The 21602-nt window shown below is 42.5% G+C and overlaps 1 protein-coding gene across 1 annotated transcript; it reads right to left on the reverse strand.

The window, feature by feature from the left end:
* Window positions 1-895: 895 nt before the first annotated feature.
* ccdc9b (coiled-coil domain containing 9B) lies at window positions 896-16271 on the reverse strand. Its single transcript, XM_073482864.1, has 14 exons — window positions 16260-16271; window positions 12754-12861; window positions 12494-12598; window positions 12175-12330; window positions 10539-10682; window positions 8171-8227; window positions 5490-5668; window positions 3532-3581; window positions 3367-3426; window positions 2824-2920; window positions 2091-2124; window positions 1417-1993; window positions 1255-1337; window positions 896-922 (listed from the first exon to the last, which is right to left on the reverse strand). Exons 1-14 carry the CDS (start codon window positions 16269-16271, stop codon window positions 896-898), a joined length of 1689 nt encoding a protein of 562 aa, XP_073338965.1.
* Between the last annotated feature and the right edge of the window lie 5331 nt (window positions 16272-21602).

Genomic DNA, 21602 nt, shown 5'->3' on the forward strand with positions numbered 1-21602 from the left:
GGACCAATTTGTGCATGTGCAGAACGGATCGGGCAGCCGGTACGGACCGGGTACTGACAGACATCACTATGACATCATCAGGGTGTCGGACTTGATACAGCTCCTCCAGTTTTAACAAGCTGAGTGGCACCAACAATGACGACTAACTGAGCTTGGTGTGCAAAATCAGTGGAGTGCCCCTTTAAATGACCTTAATAATAAGAACACTTACCACACGTGGTAATACTGACTTAATGAGGTGAGTGGCCAATAAGACAAGAAGTCTCAAATGTGCCCTTTAATAATGTATTGATTTCTGATTTGTACAAGGCCATTGACTGATGCTGGAAGCAGTTAATAAATAATATCTACTCACACAGTTTTGAGAGTAGAAACACAGACTCTACTGTAGGTCTGTTACTACTCTATCATCATATAATACAGACTGTAATTCATTTATTGAAAACACCTCTAAGGCAGAATCAGGCACTAGATAATTTGACTGTGGCTGAAGTCCATTTTCAAGGGGCTACTAAGTGTAACTGATTAGCTAGCCTCCTGATATGTACCTTGACATTTTCATACAAATGTAAACATTCAATGATATTGCACTCAAGTCGCATACTAACGTAATTAATAATTTGTCAGTACACATGCTTTTATACTCATAAAGTGCTTGGATGTAAAAAATATTTGAGCAGGGAAAAATGGTCACCATTCCTACTTCAAATTTTAGAGATTTAAAAACTTCCACAGGTTGGGACACGCCGCAGCGAAATGAAACCATGGTTCTGCGTGTAAGCCATACACAGGGTACCTCAGATGAGCGACCTGAAGCGAAATGATGCAAATACGAAGAGGCGAGGCTCTGCGTTTCTGTGATTTGGTTTCAGTATTTACATGGCGAAAATGACAATCAAACAATCTTCCCATGCTCTCTCGCCTGCAAAAAAAAAGAAAAACATAGAGAAAAGTATTAATTACAACTCATATCTTTTCCAAAATTCACTTTTCTATATAAAAGATGTCAGCAGGCACATACTATCTCTCTCATGAGACTATTATCTCTCTCATAGACTCATGAGACACTCCAAAAGGCCTCACAGCTGGTGAATACACTTAAACCAAAATGGGATATTACACAGCTGCAGTGCAGATTTACTGCCTGTCTCTCTCTTCATCCATTTAACTCATCATCCATTTGCACTTCCCCTCCATCAGTCCATTTACACATCTATCGATTCTCCCATCCCTCCTCCAGTCTCTCGCACTGACCTTGTCACTGCTGGTGGAGTGTGTCGGGTGTGTTTCTCCTGACTCCAGGCTCAGGACAGACAGACCAGAGTCTATCAGTTCCTCTTTGGAAGAAAACCAACATTAGCTTATTTATATACCATCTAGTCAGAAATGGTCATGGCCGTTGAAGCTATCGCTTACCTGTGTTTGTGTTGCTGATGTTGCACTTGGCAAGCTCTACAGGCTGGACAGAGCTCTCCTGTAAAGAGGCACAGGCTTTTTCAGGGGAGGGGGAGCTGGGAGCTGTGGGGAGGGTGCTGTCTTTTCTCGTACATTCAGTTTCAGATGCCTGCTGCTGGGCGACAGGAGGAGCAGACGGACCGCCTCCCTGATCCTGAGGACCAGGACTGCCATCATCCTGCTTGGCACTTTCAAGAGGCTGCTGTGGCCCTTTGTTTTTTTTAGGTGAGGAAGCTTTTAAAGAGCTCGGGCTCGAGTCCCGAGAGCCTGTGGTTTGCCTTGTGTGAGCCCCCTGGACGAGCTCCTCCAAGAAGCGTACCTTCTTCTCCGAACTCTTTGGGGACGATACCTCCGCCTTCAGCTGAGTAGGGGAGTCCTCTCTCAGTGCATCAGCTGACGCAGGAGCAGTGGATCCACTCAGTGAGTCTGGGCTGGGCGACAGCTTCATTTTTGAGTCCTGGTCTTTCGGATCTTCTACGTCAAGTTCTGTGAGGGCGTCGAGCTCCTCCAAGAATTCCTCAAATGTTGTGTCAGAAGTCTAGAGGATGAGATGAGAACAAATCAGGTGTTTTTGTTTCTTTAGTAACATTCATCACTCAATCCATATTTAGACTCAAACAGGTTTGATATCTCACCTGTAGGCTCTCTCCTTCTTCATTCGCCTGCCATCTAAAAAATAAAGGGACTTTTATCAAAGGCTATTCTGTAACAATGTAGACACACTAAGTAAGCGTCAAGTAAGGGAAAGTAGCGGGTGAGAGAGGTGGAGATAGAAAGCTTAGCACTAGTTAGCTTTGGTCTCAGCCGTTGTAGTCTCACTTGCTCACACTATTTTAGAATCTTTTGCCAGCTGGTACGGCAGCATGGTTACAACAATCTGTCAGGACAAACCTGAATGCTGTTTTGCACTGTCCTCTGACCCTTACATACTTCAATCAGAGAGAAAATCATCTGGCACATTACACTTTCACACTGAGAGGCTATACCGCCTCACTTCCAGGTCTGTGGCCTCGTGGCTTTTTGAGATTATGAGCAATGCTTGTGTAACAGCCTGAAAGCTTCCTCACCACCCAGCACAGTAGTAGCTTGTTTCACAACAGAGGGAGGCTTGGGGAGAAAAAAAAAAGAGACGTGAATGAGGCCTTCTGGGTTATTTAGTTAGCTGCCGCAACTTCCAAATCAAGCCTCATGAAAACCAGGGGAATTTGTACATTAGGGCACAGTGCAGGAAAACAACGTCATTTCCCACATTCACTGTACATATGCCATTAGTCACAGGCTGTGGTGAGAAACATCTACATAGCTGAATCAACTTTAACATCAGGCTGTGCGTGGCACTGATGGAGATGATGTTTAGCTGTTACTGACCTCCTCGCTCTCCCAGTCAGACGATCTATGCCTTTTGCTTTACTGCTCATCACTTGCACGTTCTTAGCTCCTTTGTCTTTGCCTCGCTTCTCATGACCTTGGACAGAAGAATAACGAAAGTTTAGGCACAGTGAAACATTTTTTTACGAAAAGCCAGACAACAGGACGTCTTTGTTTCCTTGCTGTGTGGGCTTGAAGGTCCGGTGTGAAGGATTAAAGATAAGATAGATAAGATGTACCTTTATTGATCCGCCGCAGGATAAATTCAATTTGGCACAGGAGCACATGGGCAAACAATAACTAAAGGTATCAACGCAAGGGAAGGTATGTACTTCCCGTAAAAATAAAATAAAATAAAATAAAAATATGCAAGAATAGAATAGAAATGCTACAGTAGATGGATCTGTGTGCATATACCTGTGCAATGTTCATGTAAATGTGCAATGTGCAAAAATGTCCTGAGATATACATACAGTGTATACACTCATAAAGACTGTTTGTATATACATGTGCATTATCTGTCATTAACTATAAGTGGGATACCTCTTGAATCACCAGCTGTCCTGGATTGTCCTCTTCTAGCATTTCGTCCACCTGGAAAAAAATAAAAAGGGATTAAATATTGAGGGGGGAAACTTATGATCATATTTTGATGTGAAAGGTCTTATTCCCCCCACAGTCTTGGTTTGGACTGTGTGAACATCTCACCTCGGCTGGAAGGCCCCCAGTCTCTATCAGGGATGGATTTGTCTGAAAACCTGAAAGCAGAGCTACAGTTTAGGCAGAAACACAAACCAAGTCTTGGCCAGGTGACATAACAGCCCATCTCCACTCCCATTAACAGGCTATATTGACATTCAAGTGTCATACTTGTACATTTATTATGGGCCTAAAATTTGACATTTTGGAGAATCAGTGAGAGGTTGCGTTTCACATCCAGTGAGGCCATCTAAATTGTTGAATCAGAAACACATTTCCTTTTCTATTCTTACCCGAGGGCCTTGTTAAAGCCTCACCAAATAAGGCAAGGCATTTCATCTCTCATCCCAAGCTAAAAATAGCCGCTCCTCCCTTGTCTCTTTACATTTTGATGCTCCCTTAAACAGCACATTAATTTACTCTGCAGCTTGGTCACTCTTTGTACTCAAGCATGGTTTGTTTGAAATCTAACAAACACTTAGAATGAACAGGGGAGCTGTGATCTAACCAAGTTTTCAGAATGCCAGACTACACAAAGTTGCAGTGAAATACCGACACACACACTGTTCATAGTGATAGAATTTCCCTGAAACATAATTATATGTGATGTAACAATTTAGCAACATCCTGTGACTTGATGGAATTTTGTCTTGTGATCATGTGGCAGGACATGTAGTTCAGAAACCTTATCAAATGGATTATTCCACTGAATGAGCTGAATAAAAAAGAAACAGGGTGTTCTTGAAGGTTAGTTTGTTCTTTATCCACATCAGTTTTAAAAGTGAATGAAGCCTTTTAATAAATCTTCAGAAGTAAAAAAAAAGAGGAGAGAAGCAAAAAAAGTGATGCTTGAAACTTTTACACCAAAATTAGCATGTATATGCAGATTTTAAATGCGGGCAAACCAACTATAAACAGGCGATTGCCTCGTTTCACATTTCCAGTGGACAAGTTTCCCACTCTTTTTTTTTCTTGCTCAGTCATCACAATCGCAAAGAGAAATACAGGGAACAGAAGAAAACAACAGGTCATACACCTCATTAGACCGCCTCGAGAAGACATTAAACTTCTTTTAAAATGTTTAAATCAACATTCTGAAGTAGACACATGATTTTTCTGGAGCTGAAGATGGAAGGCGCTAAGGAGGGAGACATCTTGCTTCTTTTGCATCTCTGGTGAGAGTTGCACATGCACAGTACCGATCAGGCAGCTGGCGAGAATCAGGTACTAACAGGGTTGCCACCCGCAAAGTAACAGTTTTCAGTTAGTTTTTAAAATATCTTTAACTTCAGTCTACTTTTTTTAACTCCACGCCAACTAAACCTTAACACGTCAATAGCATAGCAAGAGGCGAAAATGAGCTTGTCTATGGGGGTGTTTTCATCACAGCGGATCAGAGCCAGAGCCAATAAACACACGTGACTACTTCAGAGTCATTTGACACAGGAGTGAATGCCGATTTTGCCCATTCCAATTAAAGACAAAAGCCATTGGGTGCCAGAGTGAAAGGGGTACTATGATTACAGCATCAATTTAGGAAATATGCTTTCTTGCAGAGAGACAGATGAGAAGATTGATACCACTCTCATGCCTGTCTGTTAAATATGAAGCTACAGCCAGAATACAGTTAGTTTAACTTAGCATAGAGACTGGAAGCAGGTTAACAGCTAGCTTGGATCTGTCTGACAAGAATCTGTCTACCTGCACCTACTATTTAAACACGTTCAATGTAATTTTTGCCACTAGGAATTTCTCAATCAAAAGAATGATGAAAAAGACATAGTTTGATTAAGTTGTGAAGTAGCGTGGAATCATGGGAGTTGTTGTCTTCATCTTTTAACAATTACCGTTGCAGATGACATTCAATCTGACGTGACTCAGGCAGAAATGTTCACAAACAAAACAAAGTTATAAGTTTTATTCGTGACAGAAGTGCGTGAGAAAGCCTGAGTGCAAGGAAGTCTTACATATTCTCAGTTTTGTCCATGTCCCACGCCCGTCTCCACTGGCCCTTGGCATTTTTGTGGCGCGCCACTCTCTCGCGGTCGATCTGCTCACGCTCTTTCTTCCACCGCACATACTCCTCCTGCTCCTCTTTCGATGTGGGGATGTTGAGGTCCGTGCTGGTCTGCGGGCTCTCAGGCTCCTGGGCAGAGGGGAACGGTTTGGTGTATTTCAAAGCATAAAAACAAGCTCTTAATGTAGATTTATATCTGTCCACTTCAGTAACGAAGCACTGGCATTGAAACGTGACTGAATTAAACACCAGCATGGCTCAGTGTCACACTTTATTACATCTGAAGCATCACTCTACACAGTAATCAGAGCAGCGAAGGGAACAAGCTCAACAATAGCCACGCATTAAGCATGGGTGGTCATAAACAAGAGTGGCTTCTCATCTCTAAACACATAATGAAACAGGAACAGGGCAATATACAGATCAGAGGAGTTCACAAGAAAGAGAACAAACAAGGAGTCTTCTGGTATTTTCATACATTAGGGAAAATGCCAAACACTGCCTCACTGTAAATACTAACATGGCCTCTGGTTGTTGATTCAATCCAGTCAGCTACCATTTGTGCTTCTTGTTTGGCTGCCATGAAGACAAACAAATTCTTTGAGACAATATTCCGGGAAAACTGCAGTGGACAACAAATGCAATTAGGTCCACTTCCTCCATCCCCCTCATAACCTGCTTATTGATTACTGTGATGAGAGCGGGAAGTAATGCTCGGTAATTGTAACACTAAACTGAGATGCGATGCAGGCTATTTAACACATCAAAGGGGACAGAGGCTGGGTAGAGGATGTGTGCTCTAGTTACAAAGCGCTGGGGCGAACCAGGACTACAAACACTGCTGTGGTCAAAGGGAAATCATGAGAAAAAGATCAGCAATCTCAGAGAGAAAATGATTATCAGTGCCTGTGTTTTAGGCAGCAGGAGGGAGATGATGTTACTGTCTGCAGAAAAATAAAAATTGTGTGAGATTTCTGAGTAAAAGTGGAAAGAAAATCTACACACTGCTCTGCACATTATGTCAGCCAGAGAGAAAAACAGCACAGTGCCGGTAAGAAACCATGATGTGTGATGTTTTTCGCCTCAGGTGTGGACCAATCACAGCCAAGTAAACATGTTGCCTTCCTGTGTACAGTTATTGGAGAACATGGCATCTGTGCTCATCCCTCTGTTTTCCATCTCCTCTCCCCTCCCTCTCCTCTGGCCCCCCGGCGGACGTCGGGGGCCACAAGGGAGGACGCTTCTCGCATGTTCCAACAGGCCGTGTGCTGCTGCCACCCCTGCCACCCTGCTAATTAGCACTTTTCAATTTCTCGCCTGCGTGAGGCCTCGCAGGGAGGTTGTCAGGTGGGGTGGACGAGTCTAGCCAGTGCTGAGATAGAGCTGGACTAGATAGATTAAAGATCGGCAGATGGTGAATAAGAATGATCATGCTCTTATTCTGGAGTGCTGAACTGCTTCTCCTCCAAAGCTGCACTTGTTTAGGCCTGAAAATGCCAGAGGAGGTTTATTTGTTAACCAAAACAGCTAACAAAGCCAAGGGCTGTCTGACCTTCCCCCTCTTTACACAAGAATCCTCAGCCTCAAAAAAACTAACTCAGCATGGTATTTCCTTGAGCACTCGCTCAGCTCGGACTGCAAAGCGGGGAAAGTACAGAGAGGCATGAACAGCATCACTTGTCATGTGGCATGTTCAGCAGGCCTTTGAAGCCCATCCTCCCTGCCTCCCCAGTTAGCCTGTTTATCGCACGCCTCATCTATGAGACAGCTCTGAGCTACTCCAGCAAGGTTTACACGTGAGCCAGCGGGAGGCAGATGGGGACAGGCACTAGAGAAGGGGGGGTGCGCATGGCAACGTGTGGTGCCTGTCTGCATGTGAGTGTTTGTGATCAGGGTAGAGGCCATATTTGCATTTCTCTGTGTAGTGGCGCCTTCATATGGAAAGCTCGTACCTCACATTTGTTTTCATTTCAGTGACTCATGTGATTGCATGCTTGAGATAAAACCCTCTCTGTGGCTTTCTCAGATCCCAAAAAAGGCTTGTTTTAGGGATAGTGACAATATGCATGTTAACACGATCAGGGTGTCTACTGGGAATCACTTGATTTAATGCCTTTAAGACTTTTTCAAGATCATTTTTGACCAAATTTAAGACAGATTTTTGGACCAATCATTTTTTTTGGCAAGGATAAAAGTATGTAGTCTATATGTGGTCAGACGCAGTGGAAGGTTCTATGTAGCTATATGGTTGCTAATCTACATTTTGCCAACAGGTAAGTATTTTAGAGTCGGTAGTAGGTTTAAAGATTTGTAACATCGTAAATGTGGAATTTCACACGACGAGATGAGAAAGGCATTAGAAAGTGCAACCGAAAATGACGGCAAAACACAGTGAAGAAATGACATAAAATATTAGGTTTCTTTCTTTCTGTTCAGGCGTCGTATGTAAATGTGACAGCACAGAATTGGACATATCTGACACTGATCAGTCGTTATTTTCAGATCCCTGGCCGATTGGTCGGTGCATCTCTACAGAATATTTAATTACTTTTATTCAAGTTTAAGACTTTTTAAGGACCTGTAGACACCCTGTGTGTTATGTGTATTTATGTAGATGTATGGTTGTTGTACCTGGCATTGCTCTGAAAGCCTGTGATGCTCCTCAGTGTGCTTCTGTTTAACCTCATCCTGTCAGAGAGGAGAGAAGGGAAATGAAAGGGAAGATGAGCACAACAACGATAAGGGTGACACAGCAACTTGTTGCCAGCCAATTAAACACGCTTGTCAAGAGTCACATTACGGCTGCCATTAACAGTAAAAGCAAATCAAGCGAGAGCACTGAGACACTGAGATTAAGAAGCCTACACTGCCCCCAAGTGGACTCATGGTGCTACAGCGTAATTTGGCATATTGGGTTTTAATCTTCAGTCTGCAATGAGGTCATCAGAGCAGCTCTCTGAAGGTGGTTGAACTTCAGTGGTTTGGAAAATGAAACTTGTCTTAATGAAGGTATAGAACTGTGTGAATTTTGGTTGTAGTGTCTCAGTAGTCTCTGACTGAGAAGATGTGCTCCGGTGAGCACAGTGGATGAGCCATGTTGCCATTAACAGCAACACTCACACAAACAGCCAAGAGGGTGGGGGGGTGGTGGGCGATAAATGGTGGACAGAGTGGTTTAGAGCACCTAGAGACAATGACACCCACATACACACTCCTCTCCTACACAACCGAATGCAGTCTGGCTTATAGGCAAACACAAAAGACCCCTGACTACCTCGTTTCTTTTCTTCTTTCTCCTCTCACTCCTTCTTCCTCTCCCTCTCTGACCCCTTTCCTGGCACCTCGCCAGGTCCGTCTCTTTGGCAGCATAATGAGCCTTTTCAGAGTGAGAAGGCAGTCGAATGTTAATTAGATCAAATCGGCCCTTTCAGGGTGGTGGGAATGGGGAAACAATCGTGCCAGAGGAGTGCGGGCCACTTAAGGTTCCAGAGAGGAGAAATGGAGGCTGGAAACAGATGGTAGGCTGCCAGGAGTATCTCCCCCGTGTCTCCTGCTGTTTTTTTTCCCCTCACTCCCTCAACCTACATTTCCTTTCTCCTGTCCCTCTCTCTCCCCCCTTTCATGAGTGTGAACTGACAGTCTCGTCATGGGTTACTTCCAGGCATTACAATCTGCCTGGGATGCTGCCAAAAAACCACACCCCTCTCACAGAGTTGTTATTTATTTCCCTGGTTTCCAACACACAGACACTCATTAGAAAATATCTCAGAGGCAGAGCAATGTGCAGGTTATCATGGATCTTATTCAGTACAAATATTTTTCTTACACTTGCCAGATAGATCCATGACACTTTTTGCTCCCTTCAACACCCTGTTGCAGCGCTTTCCCCGCCGCTCTCGTCAACAACGTTAAATGATACTGGTTATGTAAACAGCGACCACACAGAAACCAGGTCTCTGGGATTCACAGATGACTGGTGCACTGGAGCGCTGGCTACTGTTCAAGTGCTGATTCAGTGCACATGATAAATAAAGGGGAGCAGAACCGGCAGACCAGAAATAAAAGCAAGAGGACAGCATGTTCAGCCCGTAGATTTAGTGCACATCAGCCAATCAGAGGCAGACGTATAATAAATATACAGTACATATTTAGGAAGAGGCTCCATTGGTTTTGTGTCCAGGGACCCCTCCTACAAAGAGGCTGTGTCTGTGTTTACAGTGGTGAAGATCAGCTGTCTGTGCAGTGCATCGGCTTATTGATTGAGCCGCTCGTGTGTGTGGAGTGCGTTGATGTATGTGTGTGTGTCAGACTGAGGCAGAGCAGCTGTTTCAGAGTTTCTGCATACCCATGGGGCCTAAGGTCAGTGACAGTGTGGCATTTCACAGCCCAGCCGGGGGTACTGTATGTGCACATGTGTCTCTGCCTATCTGTGTTAAACACGAGATCTGAAACCTGCAGTATAGAGTAGAGCTAGTGATGTTAAACATAGCATCTCTGATCTCATGCTATCGATGATAACAAGGTCTTTTGTTTGGGATGAAAGCTATTAAAGCATCTATCTGAGCACCTGAGGGATTTTTTTTCTGGCTAGAAATACAACAAAAGCTCCACAGAGGGGGGAAAAATTAAAAAATCAGACCCGAGTGGGATCACACACACAGAAAAAAAAAACTAATCCATGTCTTTTCAGGATTCTGGATTTGTTAAGATTTGGTTTCTACAAAGCATCTACACCCAACCAATAGCTCTATTAGCAGTCGCCTTTGTCAATCCCACACCAGTCAGTCACAGCAGCAGTCCACCTCCTGTCCACAAGCCTTTGTGCTCCATCACTGGATGGGTGTGTCCAGCCAACATGTCTGACATCTATGTAAAACGGGTTGGTGCAGCATGAAGAGACTGAACAAAGGGGTGGGCGGGAGTGTGAGAGTGGAAGCAGACTGGAGGGTGCGTGCTGAACCGTATGATCACTGGAGTGTCCAGAGTGTCTGATTCACACCTGTGCTGCTGTGTCTCTCTTGGTCATGTGAGGTGGCTGCTTCCCCCTCCCCGCTGACTCCGCCACGCGCTTCGCCTGTCCATCATCTGTAGGGCTCTTGACGTCCGACCTCTTCTCCGGCTTCTCGCTCACCACCCTCTTACCCTGGAGAGACAGTTACACATATTAGAGTTTCATAACTGTGGCAATGTGCAGTGTAATATAAGAGTCCTTAATCGTGTCCAAATTGTGCACAAGAATAATTACCTTGAGGGTACAATTATTAATTTGTAATGCACAATAACAGTAATTTATGAGAATAAATCAAAACATGTACCCCTGCCACCTGCTGGCCAGAGGATTCTCTGGACAGAGAGATGATTTTGATAACTCAAATTGATGCTTTTATCCAGCAGCTTTCTGATTGAACAAGATTACATATTGTGCCTCACACAGCTGCACATTTCAAGCCATGCTAGCAGTGTGCCTGTCGGACTGTCAGACTGACAGACCTCAAAGCAGGTTAGGCGTCTGTCTAATACTGCAACTTTCTAACGAATCTAATGTATATACTTAGCGTGTAATTAACATAATACAATAATAATATGCTAAATATGCAAGTTTCCTGCTCAACCAGGTTGGATGCATTGCCATGACATGTGGTAAAGATGTCAGTGGTGTCCAGAGAATGTAACCTAATGATCTCCAGACCTCTCCAGCAAATTCACATTTCATTTGATTAGTCAAAAACTTTGGTTTAAGACCAAATATCTGCTCCACAATTGACAATCCCATCAGCCTCAAGTGAACTTTATGTTAATTGCTTATTAGCTAATGTTAGCACGCAAACACAAACACATGTTAAACATTTCTAAACAGCAGTATTTTAGCATTGTTATAATGAGCATGTTAGCATGTTAATGTTAGCATTTAGCTACCTTTCACAACCTGGTTGAGCAGGAAACTGGCTTATTTAGCATATTATTATTATATTTAGTTAATTACAAGTATATACATTAAATTCATTTGAAAGTTGCAGTATTAGACAGACGCCTAACCTGCTTCGAGTACTGGCCCAATTCAAGAACTGAAGAAATGTTATATTTAGTACTTAATATTAATATTAATAATAATAATAAGGCTGGGTATCGAACTTTGGTACTTTTATGGCACCGACCAAGTTGCCTCGATGCGATCGTGTATCAACAAATGTATTTTCGATTAGATTTCACGACAGCAGGAGTTAATCTCATCAGCGTCAGCGAGCCAATAAGAATGCAGCAAGCTTGTTGTGCCAAGATCTAGTAGTCACCAGGATTGGCAGTCTCGAGGCATGCAGTAAAAACACTAAGTTACGCCCAGAGACAGGGCTCACCAAGTATATGTGTAGTGTAATCTTTTGTTAGAACATAGTTCATAAACTTGGTATCATTGTTCAGGAGCCAGTATCGAAGTCAAGGTATTCTTAATTGCTCTAAATATCAACAGTACTTTTCAGGAAAAATTAAGGCAAGCATATACGTAAAGTAATCTCAACTGTAAAAGCTATGACTCAGGCAAAGTAATTGTGGCAAGCGGAACATTCCCTCAAAGATATGTGATTTATTTATTTTTACTTTGTCACTCTGAGTACAAATTGACATTGCAGTATATTTACCCTTTTGCCAGCCATGGTGACCATTAGCTGCTTCCTGTGGCCTCGGCCAGCACCCTGCGGAGGGCTTTCTTCCCCCCTGTCGGGCCCGGCCTCCGGCTGTCCTTTCCCAGCTGGTGACCCACCGCTAAATGGCTTCGTCACCACCACACGATTATCCTGCTAACCGAACAGAACATATTATAAAATATTCAGTATCATGTTTGGAGCATCTTTACCTCAGAAACTGATTGTGTCGTCATCAACAATGCTCTGCTGTGAGGCATTACATAGTCTTTGATGATTACAGTTTAAGTCTGTCACCTCATATTGAAAAACTCACACTGGTTGACTTGCTGATTGTGATGGTAAGATCATCAGCTTTGCCCTTCCGGCTCTGCAGCGCCATTCCTTCCTCTTCCGCCCTTTTCCTGTCCTCCTCGACCTCCTAAATACAACTCAATGAAGAGCACAAACTAATCAGGAAGCCTGAAAGAGCTGCAGGCTTTCATAGGAAAGAAACATGCCCCAGACATGCATTTCTCCAGCTGATAATGACCAGTGAAAGTTTGGATTTCTCTGTCTGCGAGCACTTGTCCTTACCTTGTACCTCTTCATGAGCGCTTCATTCTTCCTGCGGAGAGCCTCGATCTTCTTGTCCAGCTCCAGGTCCCTCTCATGATCCCTCTTGGGCATCACGTCACTGGGGGTCTGGGAAGAGAATCATCATATCATTGATACAATAAAAAGTACCATAACATTTCAATATAGAAACTAAAACAAAGAGAGAACTGACTGATCGCTAATGGATGGAAAGTTGAATAGAATTTTTCTCCACAAAAAGTGAAGTCCTCACCACTCTGTGTGCTGCAATTACGCACAACACTAACACACCCTCACACCCACCGCAGATGGAGCATTCATTATGAAGCTCAGTTACACAGAGAGAATGTGTATGCAGAGCATTCAAAACGTCCCAACACGGTCAGCAGGGCATGCCTCCTCACACGACAAGAGGCCTCATACCAAAAAATCTCCATCTGCTCTCAAGTAACGTCAACTAGATGTGTGTTAACACTTCCTTTTAAGAAAATCTCTCTCTAACTCGCTGTAACAACTGCAAACATGTGCCAGATAGCTGCTGCGTTGGAAGCAAAGTGCACAATTATTCAAAAGAGGCCAAATTAGGATATTACAGAATGATAACGAGGAGGCATCAACCATGTCCAACACAGATATCTCATTTCCTTTAGCCTGCAGTAACTTAATGTTCCCTCTCCAGTCTTGTCTGCGCAGTCTTTCTTTGGTGCGGTGGGATATGGGTGGGTATAGTGTGGTTCACCGTGCAGCACGAGAGTTAGGAGAGTATGACACCCTCATTAAAGTGCAATATCACGAGAGGTTCAGGTCAGGTGCAAGACATGCCATGATGCCATGAAAGAAGCTGAATAAAATCCGCTGTACTTTGTAGCCTGTTTTAAAGGAACAGTACGACATTTTGGAAGCAAACATATTCACTTTCCTGCCAAGAGTTAGATGAGAGGACTGATATCAATCTCATGTCTGTAGGTAAATATGAAGCTACAGCTTGCAGACGATTAACTTAAATTAGTTACCAGGAAGCACAAATATTTCAACATTTTTGTTGAAAGTAGTTTTTATATGGATTTAACAAAAATGTCTATTTGTGAACTTGAACGATTCAAGATGCATTTATTTTTATCATTTTACAACAGGGTTGTATAATGAAATTAAGTCGGTATTACCTATATGCTATTCACAAAAAGAGGATTTATATATATGGATTAATAATTAATAAGGCTTAAAAATACACTTTTTTATATCGGTGTGCAGATGATAAGTTAAAGAGTCTCACAGCCTGAGGAAAGAAGCTGCTCTGTAGTCTGGTGGTATGGTAGCAGATACTTCTGTATCTTTTGCCGATAAGAACTAGTAAGCATTGGAATTTTTTCTTTCTTTTTGTTTCACATTTGTTCACCTGCTTCACCTCAGCTCAACTCGTGTAGACAGCAGCGTGTGTCCGTGCCTCCTTGTTCGAATATCAACAATCAGCTCCTTGGTTTTGTTGACGATGATGTTGTTGATTTCCTCCCGATATGAACTCTCATTGTTATTTGTAATTGTGATGGTGTCTGCAAACTTCACAATAGAGTCCTCTCTATGTGGGGGAGTGCAGTCATGGGTATACAGTGTGAACAGGAGGGGCTAAGCACACAGCCCTGGAGGACTCCGGTGCTGGGCACTAAAGTGCAGGACGTCTGACCGCCAATCTGAACTGTCTGGGATCTGTCTGAAGTGCTATTAGATAGATTTTGAACAGCTATGTAGAGATCCAGGCTGGCTGTTTTCCGAGTTTACAGTATTTGTGCTCAACTAACCAACTGCTGACACATGAAAGTGGTATTGACCATCTCATTCAACTCCTGGCAAGAAAGCTAATATGCATATCTCCCAAAATGTTGAACTATTTCTTTAAATTGGTGCACCAGTGTAAATGAAATGCCAGCATGACAACAAGTCACAAGGCAGCTCCTGCCTTATATAAAATGTAATATATTGTTTCAAGAACACTCCAGGCAATGATACTAGTAGAGAAAAAAAACATTTCTACTCTCAAGAAAACTGCTCACTTGTCCTCTGCTTGTGGTTTAAGCTTGAAGAAGTTTTTAGAGTAATAATTCTTGGGGATCTATGATCAAAAATGATGGGGTAGATAAATACGTGCCAAAGCTTTGAAAGGACGGGATCAGAATTAGGAGCTTGTGGCTGTTTAAAGGCATCTGATGTTTTCTTATTGCTTGCCAGCACCTGAGGGAACGCATCTTCATATCGTCTCAAAGATTTCATTCAGCACACAAGCAACAGTACTCTGATGAAACTCAATGAACGACAATCATTGTCGAAAAAGGAGCTCTCAGCTCAATCAGCTTAAGTGTTTCCAATTTTGCATCAATGCTGGCATCATCCGTTGTTTTTCACAGCCGTGGCGAGGTGACAACTACGCCGTCAAATAGAGAAGTTGCCTCTGCAGCTTGTTGAAACTGCGAAAAACATCATTCATTTTGAAGTGTCCCCTTCTCCACGCTGTATAAATTATTCGGAGGGGTCAAACTTTCCTGACAGATACAGGAAGTGGACATGCCAACGTGAGTCAGGCATCCCCCACCGTTGCCCCAGTGACGACAAAAGAGTCAAGGCTGCTTACATGTGATGTTGCTAGCACAGAATGATGACTCACGGCTCGCGAGCGCACAAAGACCATCACATTGGGACTGCAAGGAATTCTTTCGTGCTTTTTCCATTTGCGCCACTGTCACGCCTGCAAAGACTGGCTGCCGCTGAGATGTTGTTGAACAGTTTGAGTTCGACAACAGCGCTCAAATCTCTTTATCAGAGACATAAATGTAAGGTGTCAGCACAGACTCTTGGTTAAATAACAAAAACTGGACATCCTGAAGGTAGTTGGGTCAAACCTGCAAAGACAACCTGAGCATGAGAAAAAGTTATAACTCACTCAGAGAGGCAGCAGGCTGGAAAGTGGCTACCTCACAGCTTCTAGTTGTCAGGGTATCCAAACACAACAGACCATGAGGACATACCACCAGGAATAGGCGCAAGGGAGAGAGACACGCTGCCGACTCCGGATCTTAGCAAGGCCGAATGGCGGAGTTTGAAGTGAACGACGGCCTCCTCAGACCAAAGTGGGGGAACACAGTACCCCTCTGGGTTCAGCCCAGCCAGCTCTGTGACTATGCCGCAGCGGGGCTAACATGCACACATAGCACACACAAACACAAAACACAGAGATGTTGTGGGTCTGCCAGCGGACGGCACCCATGCCCGGACAGGCAGGCAGAGAGGAGGAGGGGGCCCTGCAGATAGAGAGCTGCCAAGGCTTACTCCCCACCCAGCGTTCCTGCCACCTACAGGAGCTTCAGCAGGGGAGAGAAAGATCCAGAGGCACAACTGAAATGCTGCATGTAGCCAGAGCTAAATCTGCGACAGAGCAGAGGAGGAAGAGGGGGGAACCTAATAGCAGAGAGAGAGCGCTGAGGAGTGTGGGATGAGAGGAGAGAGAAGGCACTCACGGGTCTTTCCATGTCAGCGGTGAGAGCTGGGCTGGGTCCAGGCGCGAGGCAGCCGAGGCGGCAGAGAGGGCTGCCTGGAGTCGACGATCATGCCTCGATTACAATGAGCCAAGTTGGGCAGGCAGCCAAGACGTCTAACAAATGCACAGAGCTCCCCTGTTAACGGATTTCACAGCACCCATCCGCTTGTCCTCTCTCCCTCTCTCTCTCTCCCCCTCTCTCTCTCTCCAACCCTCCCACCCTCCTGCACATATGCTCTCTCACTCCCTCTCGCCCTCTCTGAAGCACTTGCTCTTTCCCCTCCTCGCTTGTCCTCTGCTCAAAGCATGCTGGTTAAAATCCCGTCACCCTCCCCAAATACACACACTCCGTGAATTTTAAAGTAAATTAGCGCTATTACTTAATTGACAATGGAATTTTTTACGCTTGGCAGCCACAGCTAATCTATATGATTACTTTTTTTTTTTAATTAACATATTAAAATGCTGGACTGGCATTATGATAATAGTATTTTAATAGCCATAATCCATCTGTTTATTACATTTCTCGTTCTTTTCTAAAGCCATGGGCTCACAGGTATATGGTGCTGATAGTTTGTGTCAAATGAAGGTTATTGCCTACCATATGGTTAATATGCAGAAAAAAGATGCTTTTGTCTCAGTTTTTGATGTAGGAATTCAATAACCAGTATGTAGCATGTGTTTACTGTGTGGGTGTTTTCAAATGTCTTTTATGTTATATACTTGTTTTCCAACCATATGAGACAGGAGAAAACTAATTCATTTAAAAAATAAAACAAAAATCATACATTTTTACAAAGCTTTCTGAATCCCTCCTAATGTGATAGAAGACCCTCGTGTCACTGGATAAAATCATATAAATCCAGACATTATAAATGAGATGCGTGTGTTGTTTGTTCTCACAACAGCTGCGTTGCCTACAAGCTCCAGACTACATGTTTAGAGTACTAAAGAAGCTTCCTAAAGAGTGAAGGGGGGGCGGGGGTCGCATGCCAAATTTCCCACAATTCTTCATGCATGGCTGTGCTGTCTTTGCAAAAGCCAAGTCTGAGAGCTAATGACATGCAGCACACAGGCAGCCTGGCGGACAAATGCCACAGGCCTCTCAAGGAGAGCAGCAGAGGTGAAGTCAGTCACTTGAGACTCAGAGTCAGTGCTCTGCAATTTCCAGAGCATTATGGAAACAAACACATCTTTGAGAGTTACCAGTCTGAGCTACATTTTTAGCCACACGAGCCCACATAGCTTACATTCTACATGGATCAATCCTGCTAATGAGCCAAAGCTCTTTAGGAAACATTTCAGCCCACAAGCATTTCAGTTATTTTAGAATTAATATAAGAAATGTCTTAGAAAAATTAGTGTTTGATGTTGAGTCAATCCCTGAAATATTAATGCCTGCAAATAATTGTGCTTATGATCTGCAGTTGCAGCTGAATCGTGATGGGACGATATAAAAGTTTTATCGCAGATCGTGATAAAAACAGTCAGAATAAGCTGATCACTGTGAATTTCCTTTATAGGGACAATCGTACATCAGTCGTACATCTTCAAAGCGATGATGTGAAAAAGCTGTCGAGCTTGCTAACCTACAGTCAGATAATGTTTTTTCTGAATCATTTTGAATCGACACAGGCTGGAGCCCACTTCTTTTCAGTCACTCCAGAATCTTACACCTGTCACATCGGCTGAATCGCACACACAGAAAGAAGTCAATTGGATGTGTGGAAATACTAATTACTCCAAACTAAAGAACAACAGGTAGATGAGGTGTCCTGCCCACCATTTAATGTCCTTTATCTATGATTTATAATTACCTCATTAAAGATTGTCTAATTGTTTTCACTATTACTAAAAAAAGATGTGTGTCCTAAATATGATGCAATAAAAATTATTTTAAAAGTTTGAAGCATATTTTGATTTTTATCTGAATAATACCAAGAACAGAAATTATTTTAGCCATGATAATTGTGACATGAAAAGTCCATATTGTCCCATGCGTATGCACATACGTATTACTATAACCTTGTTATTTTCAGTTCAATTTTAATGAGTTATTTGGTCATTAATTGGCTAAAGCTAACGTTATAGCTAGCAGGCTAAAGTGATTATATTCTCCCTACAAATGAAGTTAAATTTCTTCTAATGGCAAGCAATTCATTGTCTCCATTTCCATCCATCAGTACATCCATTAGCATTAGCTCGACCCGCTTATCCCTGAGGGTCAAGAGGGGGCTGGAGCTAATCTCCAATTTAGTTATTCCAATGTATGTCAAAATGTGTTGCAAATTGTGTATATTTACAGTTAAGTGTAATATGTGTCCACACATAATTAAATTAGTTTAAAAGTAACATCAGACAGACAGACAGCATTACTGTACTTACCTCCATATTAGCTGGTTCTAGCATCATCAAGCTAACAGCAGCAGCAACAGCACAGGCACGGTGCAGTGACACATCGTGTCCACAAGGCGGCGCCAAATCCCGTGTAAAATGGAGTCTCCAGCACATGAAGAGCAGTCGTGTTTTCTGAGCTCAGCAGGCCTCCTCTCTCCCAGCCTGCTCTCCTGAAATATAACCTCGCAGTCACTGAGGTGGTGTGCAAGCAAATACTGTAGCTGACACAACTACAGACAGCTACAGACCTCACTGACAGACTTTTTTAATCATTGCTGTTCAAACTTTTTTCTTGTTTTGTCAACCGTTGACCCCCGAGGTCAAGAAGGAATGGTCAAGCTCAGCTATAAAATATTTGATCATTGTCACGGGTGACAGTTGAATGTCTGTGTGTGGAGCTTCTTTACTTTGTCAAGTATTATGAAATGACTTGGGCTGTTTTTGGTTCAGAGACAAAGACATTTTAAATTAATTCAGATTAGTAATTGAATACTATTTGTGTGACTTTGACTTTTACTTAAGTAATATTTTAACAAATAATTTATCTTTGATTTTGCTCAAGTGACTTCTGGTTACTTTCTACAACACATGTATTCGATAAAAGCGACAAATATTTTCAAAATAAAAACTTTTCTTTTAGTCTACCGGAGATTAATTGGAATAAATAAAAACAATGCACTGACAAATCTCAAATTATGATGAAATCAAAGAACAAAAACAATTATCAAAAACGTGAGTATAATATGATTAAACAGCATTTGCACTGCAGACATTCTGCTTTATATAAGCAGAAAATCAGTTGCAACCTGTCAGTCATCTCTGAGCTGTCCTCAACACCAGGGGCCCTGTTCATTGTCAACTGTGATTAACCATGTCCTCTTGCAGCATCAAACACAAGTGTTTGATTCTAAAATTTAAATGAGGATCAGTAAAACAGATCATGATTTAACTCAGGGACATTCACAGAGTTGTACCTAAGCTACTCCTGCATTGTCTTTGCCGTGTGGGATCTGAGTACTTGTGAAAAAACGACAATGATCAACAGACTCTTCTGGTTTTCACTTTCTACTGTTTATTTCATAACCTGATCCATTGAAAAAATGATTATCTAAAGTCACAAAGGTGCAATATGTTATGAGAAATATACTTTAAAACAGCTTGTTGCACGGATCTTAGGAGTTAAGGATCTGTCACGCAAATTAATATGATTTGACAGTGTTTGTCTGACAGGTTTGGGCCTGTTCAGATGAACACGAGATCCTTGGCCTGAGCCACACATACGCCCGTTTACAGTATGGCAGTCTTCACCGAGTTGGTGCACAAATCCAAAAATGCCTGTAATCGTCAGGTTTGACAGGAGAACGAGTTTGCTCAAAAAAAGGGAAAAAATGTTCATGCACATCTTCAGTTTAACAGACAAAAGACAGATCATTCCATAAGAATGTGGACGCCTAACGAAAAACCTCACCCATCAGATGTCAGACACCTGTTTGTCTCCTGCAGAGCACAATACCTGGATCACCTCATGTGATGTTTTTGATCGAGTTTTGTATGAATGCCTTAACACAATGACAGGTGTGTCCTAAAATTGTGATCTGTATAATTAGTGTAAATAAACACCAGAAAGAGAGGGCGGTTTATTCCAGTTTGACTTGGTGGTAACTGGTGACAAACAAAAACATGCGTACACAAATGGCAGGATTACCTCAATCACAAGTGGTACTGCTTTTTGCATTTATGCTTAGTGAAGTTTCTTATTTCTCTTCATGCATTTGTTTTCTTGAGGACCCATCACACCCTGGACACAGCCTTTTATTACAGAAAACTGTAACAGATAAGCTAGATGCAGGGACAGTTTCACCCCAGACACCCCTCTGGTTACACCCCTGCTGTCAAGTGTCCTGTGAAGGGCGTTTAATGTTTTGAGGATAATCTGTCAATCACACGCAGAGAGAAAACAGCTGCCAGTTGTTTTTTGGCCACACCCAAATCTTACCTGTCTGCAACCATCAAACAGTCACATTTCAATGCATGAGGCAAACCAACCCACATTCTTCATCTCGTCTGGCACCACATAAATAACAGACAGAACACACTGGTTAAACGGGAGTTATTTTGATCTCTGCACCAGGTACGAGGTGAGTGTTGTTGCTTATTTGAGATGGCTGCAAGAAACATAATAATTTCAGTTTCAAGATCCTTTATTTAACTTTTCTTTTTTCCCCTAGGAAAAGTCTTTCTACTGCTCTTGTCAACAAGAAAAAATGAGTGATCGTAAGTCTTCTTGGTTCATCTTTATATATTTTCGAGAATGCTTTCTGTGCAGAAGTCACCTCTTATATTGATGTTTTTCTTCTTTCTTTCAATGGCTGCTATTTTAACACAGATACAAACAGTATATTTCAGACAGAAAATGTGTTATTTAAATTTGAAATAGTTTTGGCTCCAAAAGATAAAAACTTAATTATTATTTATTAAATGATTATTGAACCACAAGGACGCAACTGTGAGCTAATTTTCTTGTAAATAACCTGTTTTTCTTTGGACCCTCTAGTACCCAGGGGCCGTCTACTCAGTCATTAGACTGAATAGGTCTAAGCTGTGATTAGTCGGTACATCACATGTTCTGTTGATACTCTGTGATCTAACTCCAAATTAATCCTAGACGAATCTTCTATTCCTGTTCTAGTCTGTATTATTTTTATATTTTAGGCGTAGTTATGGTAAAGCAACACGCATGTTAATATCTGCTTGTTCATGGCATTATTGTGCACCTGACACCGGAATGTTTTCCTGTTTATGGGTTTCATTTTCTTTTTTTTTTAAACTTCTTTTAATTTCCTTTCGTCAAATCCAATCGAACAATGCAGTCATTGTGTTTTTTCAACTTTTGCATGAATGTCTTCATTGTCCATATTTAGTTCCC

The sequence above is a fragment of the Pagrus major genome, chromosome 16 (genome assembly GCF_040436345.1).
Source record: "Pagrus major chromosome 16, Pma_NU_1.0".
Taxonomy (NCBI): Eukaryota; Metazoa; Chordata; class Actinopteri; order Spariformes; family Sparidae; genus Pagrus; species Pagrus major.

Coding starts and splice junctions, on each gene's coding strand:
- ccdc9b (XM_073482864.1), bottom strand. Junction 3,427..3,531: donor CTGGGGGCCTTCCAGCCGAG/GTGAGATGTTCA, acceptor TCCCTTTTTATT/TTTTTCCAGGTGGACGAAAT. Junction 1,994..2,090: donor AAGAAGGAGAGAGCCTACAG/GTGAGATATCAA, acceptor CTCATCCTCTAG/ACTTCTGACACAACATTTGA.